The sequence below is a fragment of the Haliaeetus leucocephalus genome, unplaced genomic scaffold (genome assembly GCF_000737465.1).
Source record: "Haliaeetus leucocephalus isolate CR32 unplaced genomic scaffold, Haliaeetus_leucocephalus-4.0 Scaffold1007, whole genome shotgun sequence".
Lineage (NCBI taxonomy): Eukaryota > Metazoa > Chordata > Aves > Accipitriformes > Accipitridae > Haliaeetus > Haliaeetus leucocephalus.
The window spans coordinates 3,510,942-3,536,508 of NW_010973443.1; the positions used below are offsets into that span (position 1 = coordinate 3,510,942).

General features: G+C 39.2%; 1 protein-coding gene across 1 annotated transcript in view; it reads left to right on the forward strand.

Moving 5' to 3' along the window:
* MYOM1 (myomesin 1) overlaps positions 1–25,567 on the forward strand; it is a 68,998-nt gene that overhangs the window by 23,658 nt on the left and 19,773 nt on the right. The window contains exons 10-22 of the mRNA XM_010584853.1: positions 94–255; positions 3,710–3,851; positions 6,045–6,244; positions 7,863–7,919; positions 8,296–8,420; positions 9,956–10,139; positions 11,139–11,313; positions 13,549–13,670; positions 16,535–16,731; positions 17,484–17,610; positions 18,354–18,538; positions 19,583–19,697; positions 24,581–24,737. Coding sequence (XP_010583155.1) covers positions 94–255; positions 3,710–3,851; positions 6,045–6,244; positions 7,863–7,919; positions 8,296–8,420; positions 9,956–10,139; positions 11,139–11,313; positions 13,549–13,670; positions 16,535–16,731; positions 17,484–17,610; positions 18,354–18,538; positions 19,583–19,697; positions 24,581–24,737 — 1,948 coding nt within the window. The remainder of the gene's footprint in view (positions 1–93; positions 256–3,709; positions 3,852–6,044; positions 6,245–7,862; positions 7,920–8,295; positions 8,421–9,955; positions 10,140–11,138; positions 11,314–13,548; positions 13,671–16,534; positions 16,732–17,483; positions 17,611–18,353; positions 18,539–19,582; positions 19,698–24,580; positions 24,738–25,567) is intronic.

Genomic DNA, 25,567 nt, shown 5'->3' on the forward strand with positions numbered 1-25,567 from the left:
TATTTCCAATCTATTCCAATATATTCTCCATATTCAGAATCTATCCCTCAGTAGTTCCAGCTAGTTCTCATCATGAAATTCTTTAATTTCTAGGTGTTCTTATTACACCGTCCAAATGGGTCCAGATGCACTGGAGTGGGGAGCGAGCTTCATTAACACTGACTCATGCAAACAAGGAAGATGAAGGTCTTTACACTCTACGAGTGGTGATGGGAGACTATTATGAAGAGTACAGTAATTATGTCTTTGTTCGAGGTAGGATACTGTCTTGTGAACAAAAGTCATTACAGAAATGAGGCAAACATGCTGGCAAAATCAGTCTCAGATATTTGAAGTGCTTTTTTCCCCAATAAAAAGAGAATAATTATTTTCTACTAACAGATTCTAGCAATATAGCTTCCAGTTGTTATCTCTGGAAAAACTGAATGCATATCTCATGCTTTGGTGTCATGTGCTAGAAGACTTCTAAATCCCATTGGCATTCTGAGGAGGAAATTTAGGGTATTGTGTAACTTCACTACTCTTTCTCAATTTCAGCCTGTGAAGAGTACTGAACATAAGTCATAAAGAGGAAAAAATCTATGTAATAACTTAAAAATGTATTTTTGTAAACATCTCACTGCTAGCTAAGCTGCACTGTTTTGATCAAGATTTCACACACCATTTGAGGCATTCTGTCTAACACACAGTGCAGGAAAAAAATACAGTGGAAGGGAAACACACAGATCTGTACCAGGGGAAGAATAACCTCATGCACTAGTACAAGTTGGGGGCTGACTGGCTGGAAAGCCACTTTTCAGAAAAGACCCTGGGCATCCTGGTGGACACCAAGGTGAACATGTGCCCTTGTCGCAAAGAAGGACTGTGGCATCCTGGACTGCATTAGGAAGAACAGTGCCAGCAGCTTGAGGAGGTGATCCTCTCCCTCTCCTCAGCACTGATGAGACTCATCTGGAGTGTTGGATCCAGTTCTGGACTCCCCAGAACAAGAGAGACATGGACTCACTGGAGTGAGTCCAGTGAAGGGCTGTGAAGGTGATTAAGGGCTTGGAGCATCTCTCATATGAGGAAAGGCTGAGAGAGCTGGGGCTGTTCAGCCTGGAGAGGGCTTAGGGAGAGTTTATCCATGTGTATAAACAACTGATGGAGGGGAGGGAGTAAAGAAGACAGAGCCAGGCTCTTTTCAGTGGTGCCCAGTGCCAAGACAAGAGGCAATGGACACAAATTAAAATACAGGAAAGCTCATTTAAACATAAGAAAACACTTTTTTTTTACTGCAAGGGTGGTTGAACACTGGAACAGGTTACCCAGACAGACAGTGGAGTCTCTATCCTTGGAGATATCCAAAACCTGATTTGACATGGTCCTGGGCAACCAGCTCTAGCTGACCCTACTTTGAGCCAGGGGTTGGACTAGGGAATCTCTGGGGTTGTCTCCCAATCTCAACCATTCTGTGATTTGCTAAAGTAAAGCAGCAAAATGTAGATTTAAAATGTAATTTCTCTGGGTGTTGTTTGCTTGTACCATGAAAAACTTCCTTGAATTTCTATTAGAGAAATACTTCTTTAAAAGTAGCCATGGCTATCAGGTTGCATACTGATTCTGTATCCGTCCCATCTGCTAAAAGCAGTTGAAGTGTGTAATGCTAATTCAAAAGGCTCTGGAAATTCTTGGCTCTGAGATCATGCCCAGAATGGCACTGTGTTGGCAAGTCCAGCAGAGTTATGTGAGATAACAGCCTGCTCAGAAAACATGACTGAAACAGATGTTTTCGTCACCTGAAGAAAGGTCTACTGAAATGAGCATCTGTGACAAGAAGAAGGACTTGTCTTTCTTGCTTTGTTTTAAGTTGTGCTGCCATATAAATAAATGATCACCCTCGTTCCTGTTACATCTTCTAGCAACACAGGTATGACCTGACTGCGAACCCACTACCCCTTTCACCAGAGTACCTTTACTAGCCAATCAGTGTGTTTGCCAAATTCTAATTAGATTAATTATATTCTACATTCCTACTTAAATGGTCCCTGCAGTCTCAGCTGCCTAGTATATTCCTCACTGCTCCTCCTAAATTGTAGACAAATTTGCTACAAATGGTATGATATTTAAGCACAAGCAGTTGTCTTTCTGTGTCATGCATCGAAATCCCTGTGTATCAATGGAAGTGAGCAATGCACTAATCAGGCTCATAATGTGATGTCTTTAGATGGGCTTAGAGAGCGTGTGTGACTCTTTTGCCATGGCTACAGGTCAGCATTTGTCAGCCAGCCATCAGGGATGAAATCCTAGCCTCCCTGAGGCTGATCAGCAATGCTGGTTGCCCCACCTATTTCCCAGTCTCTCTTGGAAAGAAACCGGGGTGTCTCATGTTCCATCAGGTGGTAAATACAGGCAATTAAAACCTTTTGTATGGAGATCACTGAAGACATATTGTTATTACTCTTAATGTTCTTCTTATTTTGTTATGTTAACTGGATTGCTTAGTCTGTATGTTATCATTTTTAAAAATGCCTTGAGTTAGCTGTAATTAGAACCTGGACTCAGTAACTTTGGTACAGCTTCAAAAGCTCCATGTAATGCTACTCTGCCTATAAAAGAAGACACAGTGTAAAGGCCCTTTTTGTTTTCCCTAAAGACTACTCTTTTACTTAATGGAGTGTGTTAAATACTCTTATAAGGCATTTTTTTCTGAAAGCCAAAAGTGCAAAAAATAGGGATTGCTGTATTTCGTAATACAAAATCCTGTAATGCCTTGAAGCATTGAACCTTTTTAAGAAGTCTGGGGTTTAGATGGAATGTATGAATAATCTTTCTTGTCTAAGGTCTTCTTTTGAAGTAGCTCACAACAGGGCTTGAAAAATGCTACATGCAATTGTACAAGTTGATGTTATTCTGCAGAGAAACAACCTCTCTTCTTTGAAAGTCTTTCATACAATCTTCATGCAAAGGTTATTTTTCTCTATATGAAAATTACCCCATCTCACAGATCAGACTCTGACTGTGTAAACAGTAAAATTCCCCAGTGCTTAGCACTGTGATCTGTTTTTCAAAGCTTTAGATAAGATATGTCCAGAAGCTGATGCTGGAGTCAAGGCCCTTTGACACCAGCAGTCCTAGATTTGTGATAAACACTTGAAAGGAACAATATGCTCATCCTTATGAAGGTTATATTCCACAATGATAATGTATGTATGATATAATTAAACTTCAAAAGGTTTTGATACCTTTGCAGTTCATAACTAACCAAAACCAAACATTGAAGGAGTATGTGTGGAGGTAAGATATTTAATTCAGTGTTCTATATCCAATGGATGAATACTTTTGATTGAGCTATTGCCTAGCTGCAAGCCAAGATATCAGCCTCTTCTCCTAAGTAGAATAGCAGGTAAATACATAGTCTGCCAAGTTTTTAGTTCAGCTATGTCTCTGACAACTACCTAACCAGAATGCATGTTACTAATTTTATTTAAAATGCCTAGGTGAATTACATTTACAGTATGCTATAACATATTAAGCATTTATAAATGTGGCAAAGAGAAAACCCAAAACCTAGAAAAATACTGGCAATATGAAAACAAATACTTTTTGAAGCCAGTAATGGATCTACTTTTTTTTTTGGTTCAGTAGGAACAGTGTTTGGTCCTTAATGATTAATAATTGTGAAAGAACTGTGGTTTGCATTTGGAAATGTACATCTCCGTCCTCATAGATGCTGATGCTGAAATCCCTGGAGCCCCTGGTGCACCACTGGATGTGCAGTGCTTAGATGCCAACAAAGATTATGTCATTGTCTCCTGGAAGCAGCCCGCTGTTGATGGAGGAAACCCCATCCTCGGATATTTCATTGACAGGTCAGTGAGCACGCCAGACTGGAGAATTCATATTGCTGATCATTCTAACTCAAAAACCTAAAAGCACATTGAAAAGCATGAGATAAAATGGTCATTTGTTATTTTCATTCTTGTTGCTGGCCAGAAGAAAATAACTTTTTTTGGTTTAGATTGGCTGGGACTAATCTAACTTTCATGGAAATAATGACTTCTTGCTTCATTTAACTACATAGAAAGGATTCTGCAAGACACTGTATAGCTCAGGCCTCACTGCTCACTGTCAGGCTTGAGAGGCCTTGGGACTTGCAGTTTTTGGTAGCTCACAGGATTGGCTCCTTCATCAGGCTGTGGCTCCTTCTGTATCAGTGCTCTCCTGCCTGTTTCCAAATAGTTACTATGTACCAGAAAGCAAAATATTATCTCAAAGGGACTTTTATGCGCTGTTGTTTTTCCAAGCTCTTAAAATCACAGGCTTCATGCAGATCACACTTACGTGTTTTTCTCTGCAACAATAAGAATTGGAAATAATTTTTTTAAATGTGAAACCTGAACCTGAATGTGTCACACGGTGGCAAGATTCCAAAAGCTTGGGATTTAAGAAATTCAGTCAGTATTTCAAGACTTTCAATGACCTTCAGAGCTGGTAATATTTGTTTGAATATCAGTAACAGAATACATCATTAGTAATATGGAGTTCCTGTGGGCTTATTCAGATGCGTATTAAAACCCCCCAAACATATATATATATATATATATATTTATAAAAAATAAATATGCCACTATATTATGCCATTGTATATACATAAATTACATATGTCTAAAAAGAGGGCATTGTTTTGTGAAACAAATCAAACATCAGTACATTCAATTCAAATATAATTTTACTGGTTTTGACATCTTACGAGTGTCAGTTGCTGCTGTAACTATGCTGTGCTAGGTCTAAGATACAGATCTTTAACATTCATTGAAAAATCCTAAACAAAAGACAGGACTAGATTCTGAAAATAATATCTCATTTTAAAACTAGGCTATTGAGGGATGTTAGTCCTGAGAGTAACTGTAAGACAATGGCATTTTGCTTTTTCTCTTGTGTTTACCTCCTTTATTCTACATTTGCTCCTAAATTCAAAGCTGTGTTACTGCTCTCCAGTATTCAATCCCACCAATGGTATTTAGGCACCAAAATCTTAAGCCAGGGTAGCCCCTAACTGCCTTGTAGAATGAGGGGGTCACCTAAGGCAGCAGGACCAGTCTGTGCTAATGCTAGAGGCAAAGCTCAGGCACCTTTTGCCCCAAGCAGAAACCAGAACCACAAAAACACCTTGAGCAAGATGATGACAATTCCCAGAAAAGAGATGCTCGCATGTGCCAAGGAATCTGGGTAGGCACTGTAACATTTGCTTTGGCAGATATCTCATCAGCAATAAAGAGCCTTTCCTGAGCTGCTAGTTCATGTTGCTGGTGACCATGTTGCTGGATACTGGGAAGCCATCCCCACAGGCTCCTCCTGGCTCCCTGAGCCAAAGTCGCTGCGGTGCCTCCCTGCTGCTGGTTATCTCTTCCTTCTGCCAAAAACCAGCCTCCTGCCAGGTGTGAGGCTTCACAGTAGTGGGACCAGCACCACCCAACCAGGTCTTGTCATTGCAATGGCTGCAGCCACTGCACCGCAGGCTCCCTTGGCAGCCCCAGTGGTGTTTGGAGAGGGGTCCAGCTGAGTGCCTGACTTTAACCCTGTTCACAGCCATCTGTGTGCTGGGCTGGTCACAGAACTCACAGCAGAGGTCTCCACACCCCATGAAGCCCATGATTTTGCAGGATGTATGGTGGAGCACTGTGCATGAAAGACGAACTAGTCGACTTCTGGCAACTGCAAAAGATGCGTGTATTTCATGTCCCTTCAAGTATGCTAAAGCTGACACTCCCTAAGCATACTTGGGAGGGTTTGAACCATGAAGCGAGTTCTGCTCATGTGCCTTCCTCAGTTCAGGAGAGAAGGGGTGCAGCTGTGAGGGATTTAGTGCATGCCCAGATGGTACTAAGCCCTGGACCCTTGATGCAGCTGCTTTGATGTCGCTGGTATATAACGCTGCTGAGGAAACTGTTATGGACCAGCCGACGAAGACAAACAGATGGTGAAGCTGTAAAGGGGAGGTGTATGCCCCGAGTTTACATTTCTCCCTTCCCAGCACTGCTCTTGCTGTTTGTATTTTTCAGGTGTGAGGTTGGCACCACCCACTGGACCCAGTGCAATGAGACTCCCGTGAAGTTTGCTCGTTTTCCCGTCACTGGTCTGATTGAAGGCCGTTCCTACATTTTCCGAGTCCGAGCTGTGAACAAAGCTGGCATCAGCCTACCGTCCCGAGTGTCAGAGCCCGTGGCTGCTCTGGATCCTGCTGACAGAGCCAGGCTTAGAAGTAAAATATGCTTTTTGCAGGTTGCTTGAGAGGTTTAAGAAGTCACAACTCATTAAAAAAAAAGTATGACTATGTACTCATAAGCCTTCGAAATCCCACTAGAGGGAGCAATGCAAAACCAAAATACTCTTTGGAGACAGCTTTGCCAAGAGAAATCGTCTCAGTGCTCTTTGCACTAAGTGCTCTGTCTGCTGCAAGGGGTTTGCTGGCTGCGGTGTTACGCTCTGAAATTGCAGAAAGGGGGAAAAGGCACAGGAGAGCTAACTGCCTAAAGAGACCCACTTTTGTTCAGCCAACAAAATAGCTGAACAGCTCCTGTGAATAGTCTCTCTCTGAGCCACAGACAAGGGTGGCTGATTCTGTGCTCATGTGACAATCAAAGTCGTGTAATAACATCAGCACAATATCAGGGTAGCCCAACAGACCCCAAGCTCTCTTCTTTAAAGTTAACATTTTACAAGTCAGGATATTTTTCCTGTGGCCTGGCACTATCCCAGACATTTTGCTTCCAAATCCACCTCTCTAACCATATGCCAAAATCATATGCCTAAAATACAATTATTTCTACTTGTTTCTGAAGTTTTACTCTTTAAAATGGTCAAATGTGAAGGGCTATTGTATGCAAAGCTACAGGGCTCCCATGGTCCCAGCTTGTATGTCTTACCGTATATAGTGCTGCAAGCTACAGACTACAGTCAGATGATCAAGGTTCCCATTCAAAATAAAAACAAAAAGCCTAAGGATGTTTGGCACTGTCAGGAAACTTTGTGCTCAGACAGACACATGAAACCTGAAGTCTAGGGGAGGCCTCTTCTCAATGGGAAGCATGGAAGCTATCTCAGAAGATGAAGTCTAGTCTTGGTGGCCTATTGCCATTATATTTCCTCCTCTCATCCCTCTTGATCTGCTTTTCTTCCCACCTGTTCCCTCTCTGCTTGCATCTCCAAAACAGATCAGCCAACATAAGGTGAAGCACATGGAGGTGGAGAACAGCATTTGCAAAAATTATCTCTGAAAGTGCATTGACCTGGTTGATAGCTGAATGCGTAACTGCAATAATATGATAATGTAGAGGCACTGAGAGAGCCACCCAAATCACAGCAAGTGGATATGTTGAGTCAGGCTGAGCCATTTCTGTTTGTGACTGTGACCCATGATTTGAAAGCTGGTAATGTGAGGAAAAGTGGTTAAAAAGAGACAAAAAGCAGCCTGCAGGAATTTGTCTATTCCTTTAATAAGTGAGCCATTAAACCAAATGAATAGAGTATGGAAAATAAAGAAGTTAATTCTTTGAAAACGATGAGCTGAGTGAGCCAAATACCTCTGCTTGTCACCTAGGTGACTTCAGTGATATTTCTGGAAGAAATAGATGTTTCAGTGGATTAAATATTCTAGCTATATTGATTGCTGAGCTGCTTTCAATATTCAAGCTGGTAAGCCTGCAACTAGCTTGGGTAACTAGCTTCCTACATGAGCAACAGTCACAGCAGTAACCAAAAATGTAGCTCACGTGAATCTTGCAAATATTAGTTTTGAACCACAAAAGAGCAGGTTTTCTTGTTATTTCAAAAATTCCTGAAGACTCCCATTTCCATGATACCTCTGACATTTGTTTCAGGTCACCCTTCTGCTCCCTGGACTGGACAGATTATTGTCACTGAGGAAGAACCTGCAGGTAAACACAGCCCTTTTGCCTACAAAAGTCTAATGTGAAGCTGGCTGAGTAATTAGGAAAACTCCCAGTTTGTTCAGTGGACTTTGGCACCCACCCAAAGTTTGTTGTTCTGAGAGTCACTCGACCTTGAATAACTCACAACTTGGTTGTCGAGGTGAGGCTTCATTATTCAGGACCTAACAAATAAACATGCTCAGAGTTAAAAGAAGGATGTTTAAAACCAATGTTTAGAAGACTTTTAACTCTACTTTTTAAAAACATATCAGGTGCCAAGGTATATTAATACTCTTTCTATATGTTAATTATGGCACTAATTCTGATACAAATGTGAAGGAATTAAATCCAATTCCCTTTTCTATTCTTCTCTGTTCTTCAGAGGGTGTTGTTCCTGGTCCACCTACAGACCTCCAGGTTATTGAAGCCACCAAGAACTATGTTGTGCTTAGCTGGAAACCTCCTGGACAGCGGGGTCATGAGGGTATCATGTACTTTGTGGAAAAGGTAAAATTGGACAAAATCAGAATCATGTTGTGGCAGTCTTTTACATTTGTTTTGCTGTCTCTTCTGGACTTCTAGTTAACTTCCATTTCCACCTGAGACTTTCAAACTAGGGCCAGCACTAGAACTTCATCAAGATAACTGTAACTGTAGATTAAGAGAAACTAGGAAGAAAAGACAGATGAGAAATAGGAAAGTAGATGCAGAATGTGTCACACAATGCAATATCCTCTTATGAATTGTGTCGTTGACCTACCCTGGAGTAGACAGGCTGGCAAACTCCCTCTATAATGAGAAAGCACAGAGAAAAGTCACGTGTTTTTATATATCATATGTGATATATATATATATATAATATATATATTTAATATATACATATATATATAAAATAAAATTTGTATAAATGAAGCTTGTCTGGTGGGACAGATTGTTTACATTTTGGGTGGAGGTATTCTGCAAGAGTTTCTTTGCATCAGCGCTTTCTCCTCCAGCTGCTTTTTCATCCTCTACATTAACCTTCCATTAGCTTCACCAACTCAACAAAATGACAAAATTTCTTTTCTAGAACAAAATCAGTTTTAATTTCAGTGTTCTGCTTTTCTGAGATGTTTTTGCATGGCTGCTAGCCTACAAAATTCTTCATGCCATCACCCTTTTACTTGTATCTCACGGCTCACAAACTTCTTTATCAATGTTTTTCCCTATCAGTCTAGAGGTGTCATCAAGGGAGACATGAATATCTTCCCATTTTGTATTTTTTATTGCTCTTACAAAATCTGATCTAAATAAATGAGTTTCACTTAGCAACAGGCTTAGAAAGGATGAATATATGAATTTTGAGTTTCCATATGATAAAGCTTTTTAATAACCTATTGCATGCTGAGTACTGAGCACTAATGTCACATAGTCAGATAACGTTCTCCTGAGAATTTTAAATCCCTCAGAAACCAGAACCATTATTTGAAATTATCCATAATGTAAATCATAGGCAAAAATTAATCCCTAATATTAATGGTATAAGTGATCATGGTATGTAGAGCTCCTAGCCACAGAAATAAAAACAATTCACAAATTAATTGCACGTTATTTTTTTCTGGAAAATGAAGGTCAGTTCCTGATTAATTCTGGAAGCCACACCAGAAACATTAAGAGTGACACAAGAACATCTAGAAGCAATGTGGTAATGTTAGAGTTTTGTTCTTTGGATGATGTTGAATGTCTGCAGAACTTATTTTAAAAGTGGTCCAGAATTGGATGCAGTTAATAATAACACCACTTCCTTGCAGTGGAGAGGAGATTAGCTTTGATATATTAAAACCAGTAAGCTTTTATGTACGTTTTCTGTAGTAGGTGGACATCTGGCACATTCATAAGCTTTGAAATATGCTCATTCTGTGGAAAGGCCCAAAAAAGGAACATGACTCCCTGTTCTCCATAGCAGACATGCATTTGGTGGTCTGGGTGGAAAGTCTTGTTGCGTTAAACACTTAGCTTTCAGAGACTTCTGTTCCAAACATGGTTTCTGGGTTTGACTGCAGTGTGTTGCTGGCACAGAGGACTGGCAAAGGGTGAATACTGAGATCCCCGTGAAGTCTCCTCGCTTTGCAGTTTTTGATTTGGCTGAAGGCAAATCCTACTGCTTCCGAGTTCGCTGTTGCAATTCAGCTGGAATCGGTGAACCTTCAGAAGCAACTGAAGCCACTGTAGTGGATGACAAACTTGGTAAGTGTGTGGTCATATGTACTAAATTACCTCCATGGTATCTTTTCAGTTTATGATGTAATTGTTTTGTCTGAAGACAGATAGCTGCCCAGTAAATAATTCAAGTATGAAAATTAGTCAGTGATTTATTCCCTTTAGCTAAAGTAATTTTGGTTGGTGTTGTTGAACCTTTAATGTATAGTCAAATGACAGATGCAAACCAAAGGAACTAAGCTGCCAATAACGATGCCAAGAACTGTAAAGGCTGCAAACAGTGAAAGAAAATGAAAACTCAAGGAAGTACAAAAATGTTTTGTTTTACTTAGAGTCTTTATTGAAAATAAGCCCAGACATCAGCAGAGTTTAACCTTCCTTGTTTGCCAAATTAAACAAAAGTGAAGAATTTAATACTTACATGAATGCAGAGACTGTTTCCACTGGAAGAGAAGCCAGGATGTTCACCACAGTAAAGCATCAGTAGCTACACCTACATTAGCAATTTGTTTCCAAACAGCAATGCAGATTTCAATCCAGTTCCCAGATTGTCTCTGTTTACTTCATATTGGTTGAGTTCTCTGAGCCGTTTGATGCACATTAACTACATTCTTGAAGAAGAGTAAAACAGGTCTTCTTGAAAAACACTTTAGATGCATTTTGCTACTTAACAGGGGTGTTGGTTTCTGATTTATTCTGTGGGCTGCACAAAAATTTCAATGTGCACCTAACACATTTTCCCTTTTTGAAAGCTCCAGTTCACATCTCTGGTGCAGATGTTCAGCACAAGGGAATAAACTAAACCTAATTTAAAGGAAATGCCCTGAATCATAGGCAATGGAGAAGTGAGGAACCTCAACACCAAAGGCTTGAACCCAATGATCCTGTCCTGTTGTGCCAGATTACTTAATTTAAATCAGAAGAGTTTTTTGAGGGTTAAAACTGTATTAGTCATGGTAATATAATCAAGAATAGAATGTCATCCTTATTTTATTTGTATAATTTATTTCTGTTTCTCTCTCGCAGATATTCCGAAAGCCCCTGGCCGTATTATGCCAACTAGGAATACAGATACCTCAGTTGTTGTCACTTGGACAGAGCCCCCAGATGCCAAGGAGCTGGTTGGGTACTACATTGAGTCAAGTGTAGTTGGATCTGGTCATTGGGAACCATGCAACAACAATCCAGTGAAAGGCACAAGGTAATGGATTTTAAAGCATGGAAATTATGGTCACCAGTTATTAATTTACTGGATATATGTGCTTTCCAGCCATTTGTAGTAGTAGAGTTAATTGCTTTGTAGTAGCCAGCAGGCTGGAATTGCTCTTGCAGGTGAAGTTCATATGAAGTAACAAAAACATGTTTCAAACTGTTAGTCTTGTCCAAAAGGAATTTATAATCAACCTTATATTAGAAACAATTAGTCAAGGGGGAGGAAACATGGACATTACTAGTGAAGAAAAGAGAAGCAGCTTGCTAGTTCTAGCTATTGTACAGCCTATCAGTTTGATAAAAAACAGTACAGCAAAGAATGACTTGTTACAAATATGGAAAACTAAATTGCATAATGTTTGGAAGCAAAGTCCTTTGGTTTGGAAGACTGCTGTAAACATTTCTGGACTGCATATCTAGAATGTCAGGAGGATGTGGACTGTATCACACTAACAATATTACTTTCTAACTGCTCTTTCACTTGCAGTTACTAAGATGTTAATGAACACTCTTAAATAATAGGGTATAAACTCACATTTCTTACTGACATGAAGCTCAGTGGCTAGTCAGAAAAAATAATCAAGATTTAAAACTTTGCAAGCTAAATCACATTTGGTTTTGTTTGAATAAGGATGTAATCTTCAGAGTCTAATGGATTAATTGCAGAACTTGATCTCAAGTGGATTGATGTCAATCCTGAAGCAGTACCAGCTGATTATGCTTATTTGTAATTGCTATCCATGACAACCCTTATTACAATAAGTAAGGCTCTGCTAAATACTCTTGGACCAATTTTGTTGTATAGAAGGGCATTGTAAATGCTTAGTATATCAAAAGTACATAAAACCCCACTTGCTTGAACACAAGCAGAACAATTTAAGTATTTTGTGCCTTTATATTGAAACAGCTGTATGTGCCAATATTATATACTTTCATGTATACTTCTGTGATTTATACTGTGGTTACATCAACTGTTGGTGAAGTTTCATGCTGTTTGCTTATTTTAAAATATGAAACATGATCTTTATTCACCACAGAAATAAAAATATTGTTCCGAGTTACTATATATTATGATGTAAATACATTGCTTATGTTCCTATCACTGCATTTTTAGCCAATGCGATATAATGTACGATGCAGTCAGGCACAGGCTGCCTGTTAACTCTTCGCTTTTCTGGTTGAGTCAATCTCAAAGCATTAGCTGTAGTGTATTTTGATCTTTTGAAATTTGTTGTCTGCACACATTCTGGTGAAAGCAAATGATTTGGAAAAGTCTGGTAGAATGGGTAGGGAAAATTCTGCCCTGAAAATTTTGATTCAAGTTTTATATTTTTCCCCAAAATAAAATTTTGATTGTGAAGTACATTTTGGTTTCCCCATTATATTTGCTTCACACATTGTTGCATGATGTCGGTGTTGGTAGTGCAAGACATGACATTATGAAGTAGAACAAAATAAAAGTAACATGAAATAAAACACACTTAAAATACCTATTGAAAAATAAATATTGTTTTAAATAAAATGTTTAAATTACCAAAATACAATTTTTCCAAAATAAATTATTCCTGTCTTGGGAAATTTTGTGTTTTCAGGGTGGACACCAGAGAAAATTTATGAGGTTTTTTTTATGTGATCATTAGGTAATCCAGTAGAAAAACTATTCTAATAAAAAAGTTTGTCTGACAGATTATTGTGTCATGTACAGAAGCAAGAAAGTGGACACTTTTTTTTTTTTAGCTCTTGTACAATGCCCTGTAATTTTTTTGAACACTGCAATTTTCCATTTATCATTGAAAGTGAATTATGAGAACTTGTGCTACAGGTATCTTTTACTTATGTCATGAAGATATCCTACAAGAAAATATAGACCTTATGTCTCCAGATTTTCACATTGTTTCCATTAAGAAGTATGGATTTTATACACTAGCAGAAGCAAGGTAGACCCTCTGGTAACACAAAAACTTGTGTCGTCTTAGAAGGAAAGTGTGTTGGTAAACGGTATATCTAAAGAGACATGGGTTTAGACATCATCTTCATTGCGTGAATGAGATGCTTAGATACATCCTGCATTCTCTGACCTTCATTTAAATAACTGGAGTCATGGTTTATCCTCAGTTTTCAGAAACCAGAATAAATTTCACGGAAGAAATGCTTTCTTTTCCCCCTTAATATTTTTATTTTCTTCTTAATACTTTCTAAGTATTCCTTCACTGGTTCATTTTAGATTCATTTGCCATGGTCTCATCAATGGTGAGAAGTACATTTTCAGAGTCAGAGCTGTTAATGCAGCGGGACTCACTGAATTTTCACAGGATTCGGAGCCTATAGAAGTGCAAGCAGCCATTGGTAAGCTGTTTCCATTGCTCCTTTCAATGATAAACATGGTGATTTTTTAATTAGAGTAAAGATGTTTTCAGCAACTATTTGTAAATAATTGTTTTGTTTTACAATGCTGTCCACAAATAATAATTTATCCATAGATTCTATGGTCTCACCACCATAGTTCTGCAGTCACTGCACTCTTGTAGACTGTTCACCTTCACCATCCAGTCTTCTGCAGGTGTTTCTTGTGAACCACTGTAAGAGAGCACTGCCAAGTTCACTTCATAGTTATCCTGCAAAATGGAATGTCATCCTGATTCTGTAATGTGGTATTTATCACCTCTAATGCACACCATCCTATATACAGTCAGTTCCTAAGAAATTTGTTTCCATACCTAAACCTAATAATCAGTGCAATGTGTCTTTTTTAAACCTTCTATAACCCTGTGTGTTCTCCCTTTGTTGATGAATTATTTCTGTTTGCCACTGCCTGAACCAATCCATAAAGATTAATGAGATCATTGGGCTAGAATAAATTGAATGTCTGCAACATCCTCGCTTTCATTTGTATTAAAACTGCATACCTCACAACCTTAGAGTAGAGAAATGTGGCCTAGGGCAATTTTGTGAGATCATCTTGAAAGGATCAGAAATATGGCTTGGAAGATCTAACACTAAAATAGTTGTAGCAAATGAAGATTACTATTAACTTTCCATATTTATTCTGCTCTGAAAAGTAGACATTATCAAAAGAGCATTACTTGTGAGCGGGTTGAGAGGTATTCTATGCACTTCAAATTTGTGTGAATTCAAGCTTAACATTTTGTGTGTAAAACCTGTGATTTGTCATACTTTGGCTGTATTGCTCACTGTACGCATTTCTTCATTCTGTTGACTAAATGAAGAAGAAAAGAATGTATTCTAAATTCAAAATGTCTTTGCTGTTTTCTGGCAATTATAGGGGGAGTATTGCTTCATGGTGTGTGTCCTGAACTGAGTGGTAAAGCTGGTGGACTAACAGACTGTACTACCAGCTGGGAAGGCATGCATGAGTCCTCCCAGCCTATCTTTGACACAGATGCTTTGCTAAAATGCAATGCTAAATTTAATAGAGAAACGCTACTTGGTAGCTCTGACAAACTGGGGAGTACAGGAGACAATAACATGAGAGAAACGGTTAAGGACGCTGTCACATCTGCACCACAAAAAGTTGCTGCTAAACAGGCAAGTAAGTCTCAACCTGGCTATCTTTTGACACTGGAAAAAGTGACAAAGAAGAAAGATAGAGGTGAGAGTTAATAAAATAAATAGATTTCACTGCTTTGGTACATCCACTTCAGATAGTTGTAACCTCTGCTCCTTTGCACCACAAGTGAACGCACTCTCCAGTGAGGAATCTTCCATCAGACCCATGAATTACATGGCAACACTCTGTTAAGATTATTATGCATGTAATGTTATTGGAGACCATTTTACAAACTTAGTGGCTACTGACAGTGAAACATATTAATCCATTTACTAATTTAATAGCTTGTTTGACTACATATTAATGTATCCAAGATACTGTATTATTTCTAAATCACTTCAGTAATTTTTTAGGAGTTTTGTTACCTAGTCTCTGGGTTATGTACATGTGAAGAAAACAAAATCTGATTATGATGGTAAGCATGAAAATCTGTGTTGTGTTAGGATATATGAAGATCCTTTGTGGATTTATGCCTAAGCTACAGCTTATCCTCTGAGACACAGTGCTAATGAATGTTGTGTTGTATCTCTGACTGACAGCAATATGTAATGAGGAAAACCTATCAAGTTGAAGGCACATGCGCAAAATCATGTTTTATATTGTGAACACCTAAACACCCATTGTGCCCAAGAAATGTGGGGGCTTGAATTTCATTTAAGTCCTGGTACCTAGCCAGTGAACTGAATTCCTCCTCAGGCCTCTGAAGTGAGACTCATAAAGCTTGTGTAAAATGTTGAACAGAAAACAAAGTAGAGGCTCCTGGGGCTAGCTGACAGTGGTATAAAGCATTAAAGATGAAAGGAAACATATATGATGTAGGATTTCCATCAAAAGTAGGACTTCAGGGTCACAAGTAGGGCTTTTCACTAGTGAATGACATATTGGGTGGGGCAAGCATTTCCCCACTAGTTACAGAAAAGGCTTTATAAGAAAATGGGTTGGGATGAAGTTAATGATTTCTGTATTGTTAAATTTTTTTTTTTTACAAAGAGGATTATGCCACAAATTTTTTAATGTAACTTCCAGTAACAGACATGTTCCGTTTCTGGTCAGTCTACAGTGCCTATGATCATGCTTCCTTCCATTAAGGTAAGATCATGTGATGGGTGCAATGATAAAATTTGCACAGTGTATAAATTTAAAAGAGAAAAAAAGAAAGAATGAACAGATAAAGTTCATTCTCGGAAAGGAAGAATGTGGGCCTATTTAAAAAAAGGAACTACAACAAATATTGTATGTGTGAAAAAGGGTTTGCTTTCAGCAATACAAATCATTGCATCTCCAATTTTTAACTTTTCCTGTAATGTTAGTTTTAGTTCCTCATTTTCACAGTTTTAAAGCGAGTCCTGATCACTTACATCAGAGCTGCAATTGCAACACATTCTTTCACTATATATCAGCTTGCTTCTCAAAAAACAAATGATCCTGAAAACTAATTCCTATGCAGTTTGGACTTCTTCATTTGGTTTATGGAAGCTTTTATCCTGCATTTCTTATTCCAACTCCAGAAACTTCCCTTGACCACATAAATATTGTCTAATTAGGAAATGCAGGATGGGAGCCACCTGAATATGGTAACTGAATGCCAGTCTGACTATTGAAATACTACTTCCAACTTATGTATTATTCACAATTGAAACAGCTGCTCCATCTCCACCTTATGACATCATGGTACTTGAGAGTGTTCGTGACTCGATGGTATTAGGATGGAAACAACCTAAAGTCACTGGTGGAACTGAAATTACTGGCTACTACGTGAACTATCGTGAAGTGGTTGATGGAGTTCCTGGGAAATGGATGGAGGCCAACATTAAGGCCATTAGTGAGAAGGCATACAGGGTAAGAGGTTAACTTCTGTTACTGCTGTGGGTACAGACAATATTTCCAAAACAGATCTCAAAGACAGATTTGGATGAATTATGATTCAGTGTACAGATTGCTGTTCAGAGGGTTTTATATCCATGATGATAAATTTCTTTAGCTCTGTTAAACTTCTCTGCAAGATTATTTGCACACTGTCACCTGTGAATTCACTACTCTAGACATAGCCTGTTTTTTTGTAAGTCAGGCCTTCACAACAAATGGCATTCCTGCTGGGTTTGGTGGACCTACCCCAGTGCTTGCTGGTGCTGGAACCAGCTCTGTGCTAGCTGTGTTTTGTCATCAGTTCTTGACCCAATTTAGAGATAGTGCTAGCTACAACCTCGTTGAGCTGCTTTACAAATGAAAAGCAATGCCACGACTGAGTTTCACCCCACTGTGAGGATAACTCTTGCCTTAAGTGAACTTGCTCTGTATCATGAGACAGATTAATATGATTGTTGAGCAATACCCTGCTCCCTCCCTGACTACCAAAGTGTCTATCAGTAGGAAAAGGGGTTTGCAATTTGAGCATGCTAAGACTGCTCATGTGTGTTCCACCACTGATTAGAGGAAAAGCCAAGATAGTTATCGCCTTATGTATGATGTCAATAAAGCTTTTGTCTCTTCAGGCACTTAAAAGCATGCTCATGTGTTCAATAATTTTCATTGTGGCTTTCTTCTAAAGCCTTAATCCAAAGTTAATAAGTACCATCTTATTGATTCTGCAGATTCAAAACCTGAAGGAAAACATGGTGTACCAGTTCCAGGTGGCTGCTGCTAACCTGGCTGGAGTTGGGACACCCTCCCTACCCAGCCAGCCCTTCAAATGTGAAGAATGGACCATTGCTGTACCTGGTAGGATCCTGACTGGGAGGCGGAGGTTACTCAAAGCACAAGGGTGCTCTGTGACCAATTATCTAGATTCTCAATGCCTTCAGTTTCCAGGGGAGTCAATGGGTACTGAAGTTCATACCCAGGCTTGAATTTCCATCACTTTGAGTTAGTACAACTACAATAATGCATTAAACAATCCCTATTTAATCAGTAGCATTTTACAAGCAGCTTGTATTTGCTTGATCTTTCCTGCTTGGTTCCTGTACTGTCTGCCATTTTTCTTCCTAGTTTAAATGGTAGACATAAATACCTAAAGCACAAGGCAGAGAAGAATGAGGTCCTGTAACCCTTGTCTAAACGTATCACTTCAAGGCCAGATCGCTGGCCTTTTAACACTCACTGAAGTGAATGAAAACAACCTCCACTGACTTCAGTGGACTTTAAGCAGTCTTTGAAGAAGCACATTAGCTTAATAATTAACTTATTTCCCTGAGTTTGTAGATTATTTGTCATTGTTGTTTGTTCATGAATATTTGATCAAGATACAAATCTCAAAAAATGGGATTGTTCTTTTGGGCTAGTCTTTTTAATAGGCATGGGTTGTATTTATATCGAGTCTAGATATGATACAGAGGAGCTGCACGTGTTATGTCAGCTCTGGGTGTACAACACGGTGTCTGGTTTTGGTTTCTGAAGTCTTATGCACTAGCCCCTTTGGGATTTATTTTGGTACCACAACTCCAACTTTTACTCTTACCTTTCAGGTCCACCCCATGACGTCACATGCACAGAAGTTAGGAAGGACTCTTTGGTTTTACTGTGGAAGGAACCAGTTTATACTGGCCGTAGTCCCATAGCTGGTTATTATGTTGATATGAAGGAAACTGAGGCAAAGGAGGAACACTGGAGAAGTGTCAATGAGAAGCCACTTCAAAAGAAATTCTTGAAGGTAAATAGCTTAAGATTCAAATACTGGTATAAAGGTATAAACATGAGGAAGTCAGCCTTTGATAGCATTGTCCTGTTCTGATCATGGTTCCGTTTAATGAAATACTTAGCAGGCTATGTTGTGCCAAGGATACACATGTGTAATGCCTGTATAGTCAGACAAGACAGTAACTCAGAAGACTATCTGGTATGACAAGCCTAAAAATAAAAGAAAGCACTGCTAAACCCAAATACCATTCTTGTAACACAGGAGGCATCCCTAGCATTTTCTGGCTCAAAGGGCAAGATAGGTATCACTACACAAAAACAGATGGCACAAAACCAGATGTTCTGATAAGGTGGCAGGTGATTCTTTCTAATACAAAGTACCCTCTCCTCACATTTCACAAGTTAAACCCAAGCGTTTTGCACTATTAGGCTACATAATTTTGTGGAATGACTTCTAAATAAGGGATCAGCTGTATCTCAGTTCTAGAGGTACATCTGAAGTAGGTTTGGTATTTGTATGCTTTTCAGAATATTTGAAAGACAACTCACTTTAAAGTGTGATCCTTTCATATATGTTTTAAAGGAGTACTCACAGGTGTTATAATTTCAGCGTGATTCCTGAAGTCACTACATTTACATCTGTACCATTAAATGCCCTTTTGTTTCTAAATAGGTGTGACTTATTATCCTGATAATTTCATTTTTAAAACCCAGAATTTACCTGCAGTAAAAGACTATGATGTTTCAGAGTTCAATGTACATGAGTTAAAAACATTCCGTTCCAATAACAATGTTGCTTTTGCAAAGAAATCAATGCCAGTAATGACACTGTCTAAATGTTAGCTGTGCATACAAGGAAGGAGCAAGCCATACAGATTAGTCATGTCACTCTGGAATTGAAAAAAAAAAGAGGAAGAAATATTTGTCAATTGGAAAAGAAGCAAAACAAAAAAAGAAAGGAAATATAATTGTCAAGTATCTAGACTGATCTGTAGTACACGTGAAATTAAAATCAGTGTTTTGTAACACATCGTGCATGTGTATTTGCTTCTTCCAGATAGGTGGCCTAAAACAAGGTGTGAGCTATGTGTTTCGTGTGCGGGCAACAAACCAGGCTGGTGTTGGGAAACCATCAGATGTCACGGATCCTGTTGTAGCTGAAACACAACCAGGTTTGTTAGAAATACTTCCTCTTTTTTGTCATATTTAAACAGATTCCTGTTTGTGTGATGTGTTTACATGTAGGCTGCATGCAAACAGTCTGACCTCTCTCAAGTCAAACTTTTTTACTAAGCAGGAAATGAGTTGAGGGTCATATCTTACTTTCTTGTCTGGTATATTTTAAGGTCAGAACAGATTTTCTTACCATAACTACAGGTTTGGGAATATAAAAATACAATAAAGTTGTAAAGACTTGCATATATCTATAGACATAGGACCCACTAAGATCAGCTCAACCAAAAAATTCTACAGGTGTAGATTTTGCCCTTCATGTAGTAAGCCAGTTGTCTATGCTTTATCATTCTCCTTTTTTTTAACTTACGTAATGTGCCTGAGGAAAGGGTAAAAGAAATTACTTTTTTCCCTTGGCCTTTAAAATACAGGCTTTAAAAACATAATGAAGTCAGTTTGGAGACCACATTCAGTAGGAATTCAAGTGCAAATATTTGCTGGAGTCACCCTTGCAGGCTGGCTCCAGCATGTCTATAATGCCAGCAAGAAACATGGGAAACAGCGCAGAGGCAGAATCTCCGTACCTGGAACTTCACAAAACCCCTGAGTTTTATTTAGCTATACAGGTAACATAGGTGACTTTTTGATCAGAGTCAACACCTTTTTGTCACTAAATCCCTAACAGAAAACACAAGCATGGGCTTGTGGCTTACTCATCTATAGACTACTTTAGAAGTGGAGGGTCCTACAAGGTGTAAAAACAAAATCCCAGGTATTTTAACCAAATCTAGTATAAGGTTAATATGATGTAAGAAGGTACAGGGGTACAACCCAACCTGGATCCACCATACACCCTCTTTTCCTCTGACAAGTTCCCTTCTTCCACCTCAGATCTGACCCCACCTGGGAAGGTTTCTAAGCGCCCTGTAAGAACAGGAACGAAGGCAGGCAGTGGGCAGGCAGCAGGCAGGCAGGACAGCACGGGGACCTGGGGCAGCCAGGCACAGGGAGCACGAGTAGCAGTGCAGGGGCATAGGCAAAGGAGGTGACTGCTGGGGCAAACAGCTGCCTACCATGCCTACACAGTCAGGTTGATAGCTGTTCCTGCCTGGAGAAATAGTCGGGGTTTATTTGGGATGGTATTGACTGTGAGGTGTTGAGCAGACATCACTGGCAATCATCAGTTCCCATTCCTACCCTGGTTGCCTCAGGAGCATTTTTGCGCGATCCCTTCCCTGTTTCTGACTCCCAGGTCCATTTTCACATCTCCTATTACTTCAGCAGCACTGGCCCAGCTCTCATAAATGCCTGGCCCTTATGGCCAGGACAGCAAAAATCCTAAGAAGCCTTGAGTTAGCTCTCAGTGCGGCTGTAAGTCAAGAAAGTCTGAAAAAGGAGGTCTGAAGCTGGGGGTGTAAAAGAACTGGAAAACTCAGAGCGGGGAGACTACAGCGACTGCTAGTGAGGCTGGGATGGGGAGAAGGGACTGGAAGGAGTAGATGGTAAGTTGAGAGGGTGTAAGATTGGGATATGAGGACAAAAAAGGGTAAGTGTGTGAGTAAGAAGGGTCTGGGATAGGATCTTTCAAAAATACAATAGCCATCATTTCAGATCTACAAGCTGCTGAAGCACTAGGGCTATTTCCATCATCTGCAAGAGGACTAAGGCAAAACTTAGAAACTTATTCTTGAAAACAGCTTATATACAGCAACCACTTCTAAAAAGAGAATCAAGCCAGTATTAGTACTAACCTTTTGGTTTTACTAATCCATTTGCTTTGAGGGTTAATATCTCTCTGTCAGACTTTTGATAAAAACTTGTTATGATAATAATCTTCAAGTGTACTAAATAAAGGATTAATCATGCCATTACAATTAAAAAAAATACAAACGTAAACTCTTGTGAAGATGATCACCATGATAAAAAAAATTTGTACAGTGTTCTCAAAGTTCAATGAGGTGCATGCCCACCTGGCAATATGAACTTGAGCAGAACATTTGGTTTACAGACCTCACTGTTAGAGAAGGAGGTACATCTTAGGATCATGGCCTTTTTGCAAGTGAGGCTTGGGTTCACAGGTGTAATGTCTGAGAGATCACAGGAAAGTCAGGGTTTGCCCCAGTGAAATCCCTGGGAAGCTGAAAATTATTTACTTGTACAAATCTGGTTGACCCATATTTTGAGCTGAGATCTGCAGATATGGCATCCACCAAACTAAGCTTCTTAAAAGTATTAAGAAAGGACAAAAGGCCTATTAAAAAAAATTATTTCAGAAAGCAGTCTCTTGGGCAGGCTTCCACCTTTCTCACTCAAACCATACAAATCTCAAGAACAATCATACCATTTTTTTAAAATTACCACAAATCTTTTGGTCTTCACCAATGAATGCTGCCTTTATTAACATCTTGGATGGAGACAAAATATTGTCAGGTCTCTCTAAACAATTCCTGCTGGAATGTTGCTTTTGGCAAATGTGTAAAATTGCCAGATGACCGAGCTTTCTAACCAAAGAATGTAAGTAAATAATATCCTGAATGAAAATATTTGCTTTAATACGAGAGGCACCAATTTTCTTTATTGAGTGACATGTATAAATATAATGATGTGATAATATCCATCCACCTTTTCTTACTTGAAAAACCACATTTAATTTTTACAGTTATCTTTTAAAGTTAAATGAAAAACCCACCCACATAAACAAATACCAAACCAGGCCACTTTTGAACTGTAACTTTGTCTTTAGACAAAAGCACTTCAGTGTGTATATATCTCACAGAAAGCAGGGGAAATCCAAGAGCAGACTGTAACTCTTTCCCATTGCTCCCCTTAGTCCTTGTGTGTATTGGTACAAAGCAAAATTAGATTCTGATCCTGCATCAGTCACTTGAGAAGGGCTTGAACCCTAGAAGTTAATGAAACCATGTCCCATTCAACCTTTCTGACTAACTGTATGCAAGATGATGCCATTAACTCTAGTGTTTTGAAGCTGTCTGCTTTATCTTCATGTTATAGCTTTCTTTTCAAGGTAATAAAATGCTCAGATAAATGAAGATTTGATATGACATCTATGTATTTTTATTTCTTATGACTTTAAGAGAAGCTCCATGTAGTATGTTGAAACCACCAAGCTATCTAGAGGAGGGAAATTAAGATTGCTACTACTATGGCAACATCTTAGTATCTTTAGTTCCACTTTGTAGGACAGGTGGAGACCTCTGGTCAGTAATTTTAAAAGGATTTTTTTTTTTACTCACATAAATATTAGAGGTAAACACCATCATAATCTCTGGAAATAAATGCTATACATTGTTATCATAATGAGAATACTTTAAAACAAATATTAAAGATTCTGTCCTTCAAATGGACCTTCTGGCTGTAATTCTTTGCACATAAGCTGCCATCAAAAGATTCATGTGCTAATGATCTACAGGAAACTAAACACTAATGAAATGTCAAGTGATGAATCTGCATGTAATAAATTAAATTATAAAAAATTTGCAAATATGCTGCTGCCTAGTAAAATATTTGTAACCTTAGACTTCATTTATCATGTATTGGTACTTAATGTGCTTCATTACTGCAAGGGCTGGTAAATAACAGTACCAAAATGGGAATACTAATCTCATCTTTCATTAAATGGTTATGGCAAATTACAAAGACTAAGCAAGCTGCATGTACACAAATTTGTCATTACAGGAGTTACTCACAGTGCTGGAGAGGATGTGTATAGTATTAGGATGATGAAACACAGAAATTTCCTTGTATGCTTGAGGCTTATTACGAATTATGCTGAAAATAAAGCATTTAATCTCAACGTTAGGAATAAAGCTCTTGACTTTAAGGTACAATACTTTGTGGAGGAAGTGTGTCATTAGCATTCCGGGCAGCCTGGAATAGTCTTAAGCTAAGTAATATAACACGAGTGCCCTATTCAGATGCAAGATCCAGCTCAGAGCTGTTTGGAAAAGGACGCTGGATGTTCTCCAGCACCTCTCAGTGCACACGCTCTCCCTGACATTCTCAGACAAGTTGCTGAAATGAAAGTTAACACCACAGATGACAAGCTTGCTGAGCCACCTGAATCCCAGACGAAATTCCCTCAGCTTCACTGGGGTGTGAGGGGGCAGGATAGAGGTGCCTTCGGGTTCCTGATCTGGGACACACCCTCAGGGCCTTTTAATGGACAAACCCGGTAACCTTATCCAGCTCAAGGACTGTAGGTACTGGCAAAACAGGGTGGGCAACTTAAGCAGCTAATTGCAAATATTCACTCCCTTTGTGGGTCCAGGATTAGTGCTGCGGAGGGTGGCAGGGCTGGATGCCAAGCGCAGCAATTAAACCAACCTCCCGAGCTGAAGCCAGTGTCACTGAAAATGTGCCTCAGTTGCACAAGTGTGCACTGCTGGGGCAATTCGATTGTTTCCTCTTATGCCTCCTGCACCTCTTCAAACACCCACATTTGCACACGGTATTCCCTTTAGAGCTCTTATCTTATTAGGGAATAAGAAATTCATACTGCATAATGAAAGCTCTGACTACCCCTTACCACAGAAAATATTGCTATTTAATATTTCAAACATTTAGTGGATTTAGAGGCTTGCTATTTTTTTTTTCCCCCTTCAGGTTTTTCCAGAGCAAATATCATAACTCTCATGTGTGCTTAGACCTGCTCAAATAAATCTGTTGATTTATGATGCTCTTTAATCTGTGGATTAGAATAAGAACTGTTCTTGTGAATCAAAGACTACGGATGCCAATGTTTGCAGCAATTTATGTGCTGAGAAAATGGCGAGGATCTGCTTAATCCACCCTATGAATATCTATATAAATTAGTTTGCTGGCTTCTCTGAGAAAGTGGAATTGCATTGTTCTGCTCTTTCAGGAACCAAGGAAGTGGTGGTTGATGTGGATGACAATGGAGTAATTTCCTTGAACTTTGAATGTGATCAGATGTCTCCAAACTCTAAGTTTGTTTGGTCCAAGAATTATGAACCGATTGAGGATGACTCTCGACTGAACATCGATACCAAAGGCGGAAAGTAAGAACCCTCGGGGGCAGCAATAGTCTCGTGTTTGAGAGATCTAGACTGGTCACAGAAATCCATCCTTTTGGATGTATGACCTCCGTAAGAGTTACATCTGCCTCTGTCACTGGAAGGCTACTTCATGAGTATGCTGTTCTCCAGCAAGTCCATTTGGAAACTGTAGCTTGTACAGAATGAGTCAGACCTCCTGTTCAGGCAATTTAGTTATGTTTAGGCATAGGGAGAGAAAATCTGTGCTCTGTCATCTTATAACCTGTCAATCAAGGCAAATTATTATTATTCCTATTGTTATTATTTTAAATCTCCAAAGGATAAAATTATTTGGCTGCTTGCAAAACGCTTTTGCCATGTCACACTGTTGCAATCTTTGGAGGTGCTGGAGTAAGCAGGACTGTCTTCTGATGGTGTCACCACGGCCTGATTTGGTAACTTCTATAATGCTCTACAAGCCTACTCTGTTTCTTCAGGCTTTTAACAGAGAGGAAGAAAAGGCAAATGCACAGGTTCAGCCTATGAAGTGCCTATGTGCTCTTCCAGTTATAGAAACCATACAGAAAGAAACAGTGGCTCACCACACTCATGGTATTGCATATGAAAATTGAATCAGCCTATACTTATAGTATCCTTCCATGCTCATCAAAGACTTGACAACATGTTTTTAAGCATGCTTGAACTAAGTTAAACTAGCTACCTCCAGTGCTTTTGGCACTATCTGAGAGTTGTGCTGTCTCCATTTGTACCACACATGGTAGGACTTACCCTGATTTATACTGGCCAGAGCCCCCCATTTGCCTGTTCAGTCAGAGCAAAAGCTAATACAAGAC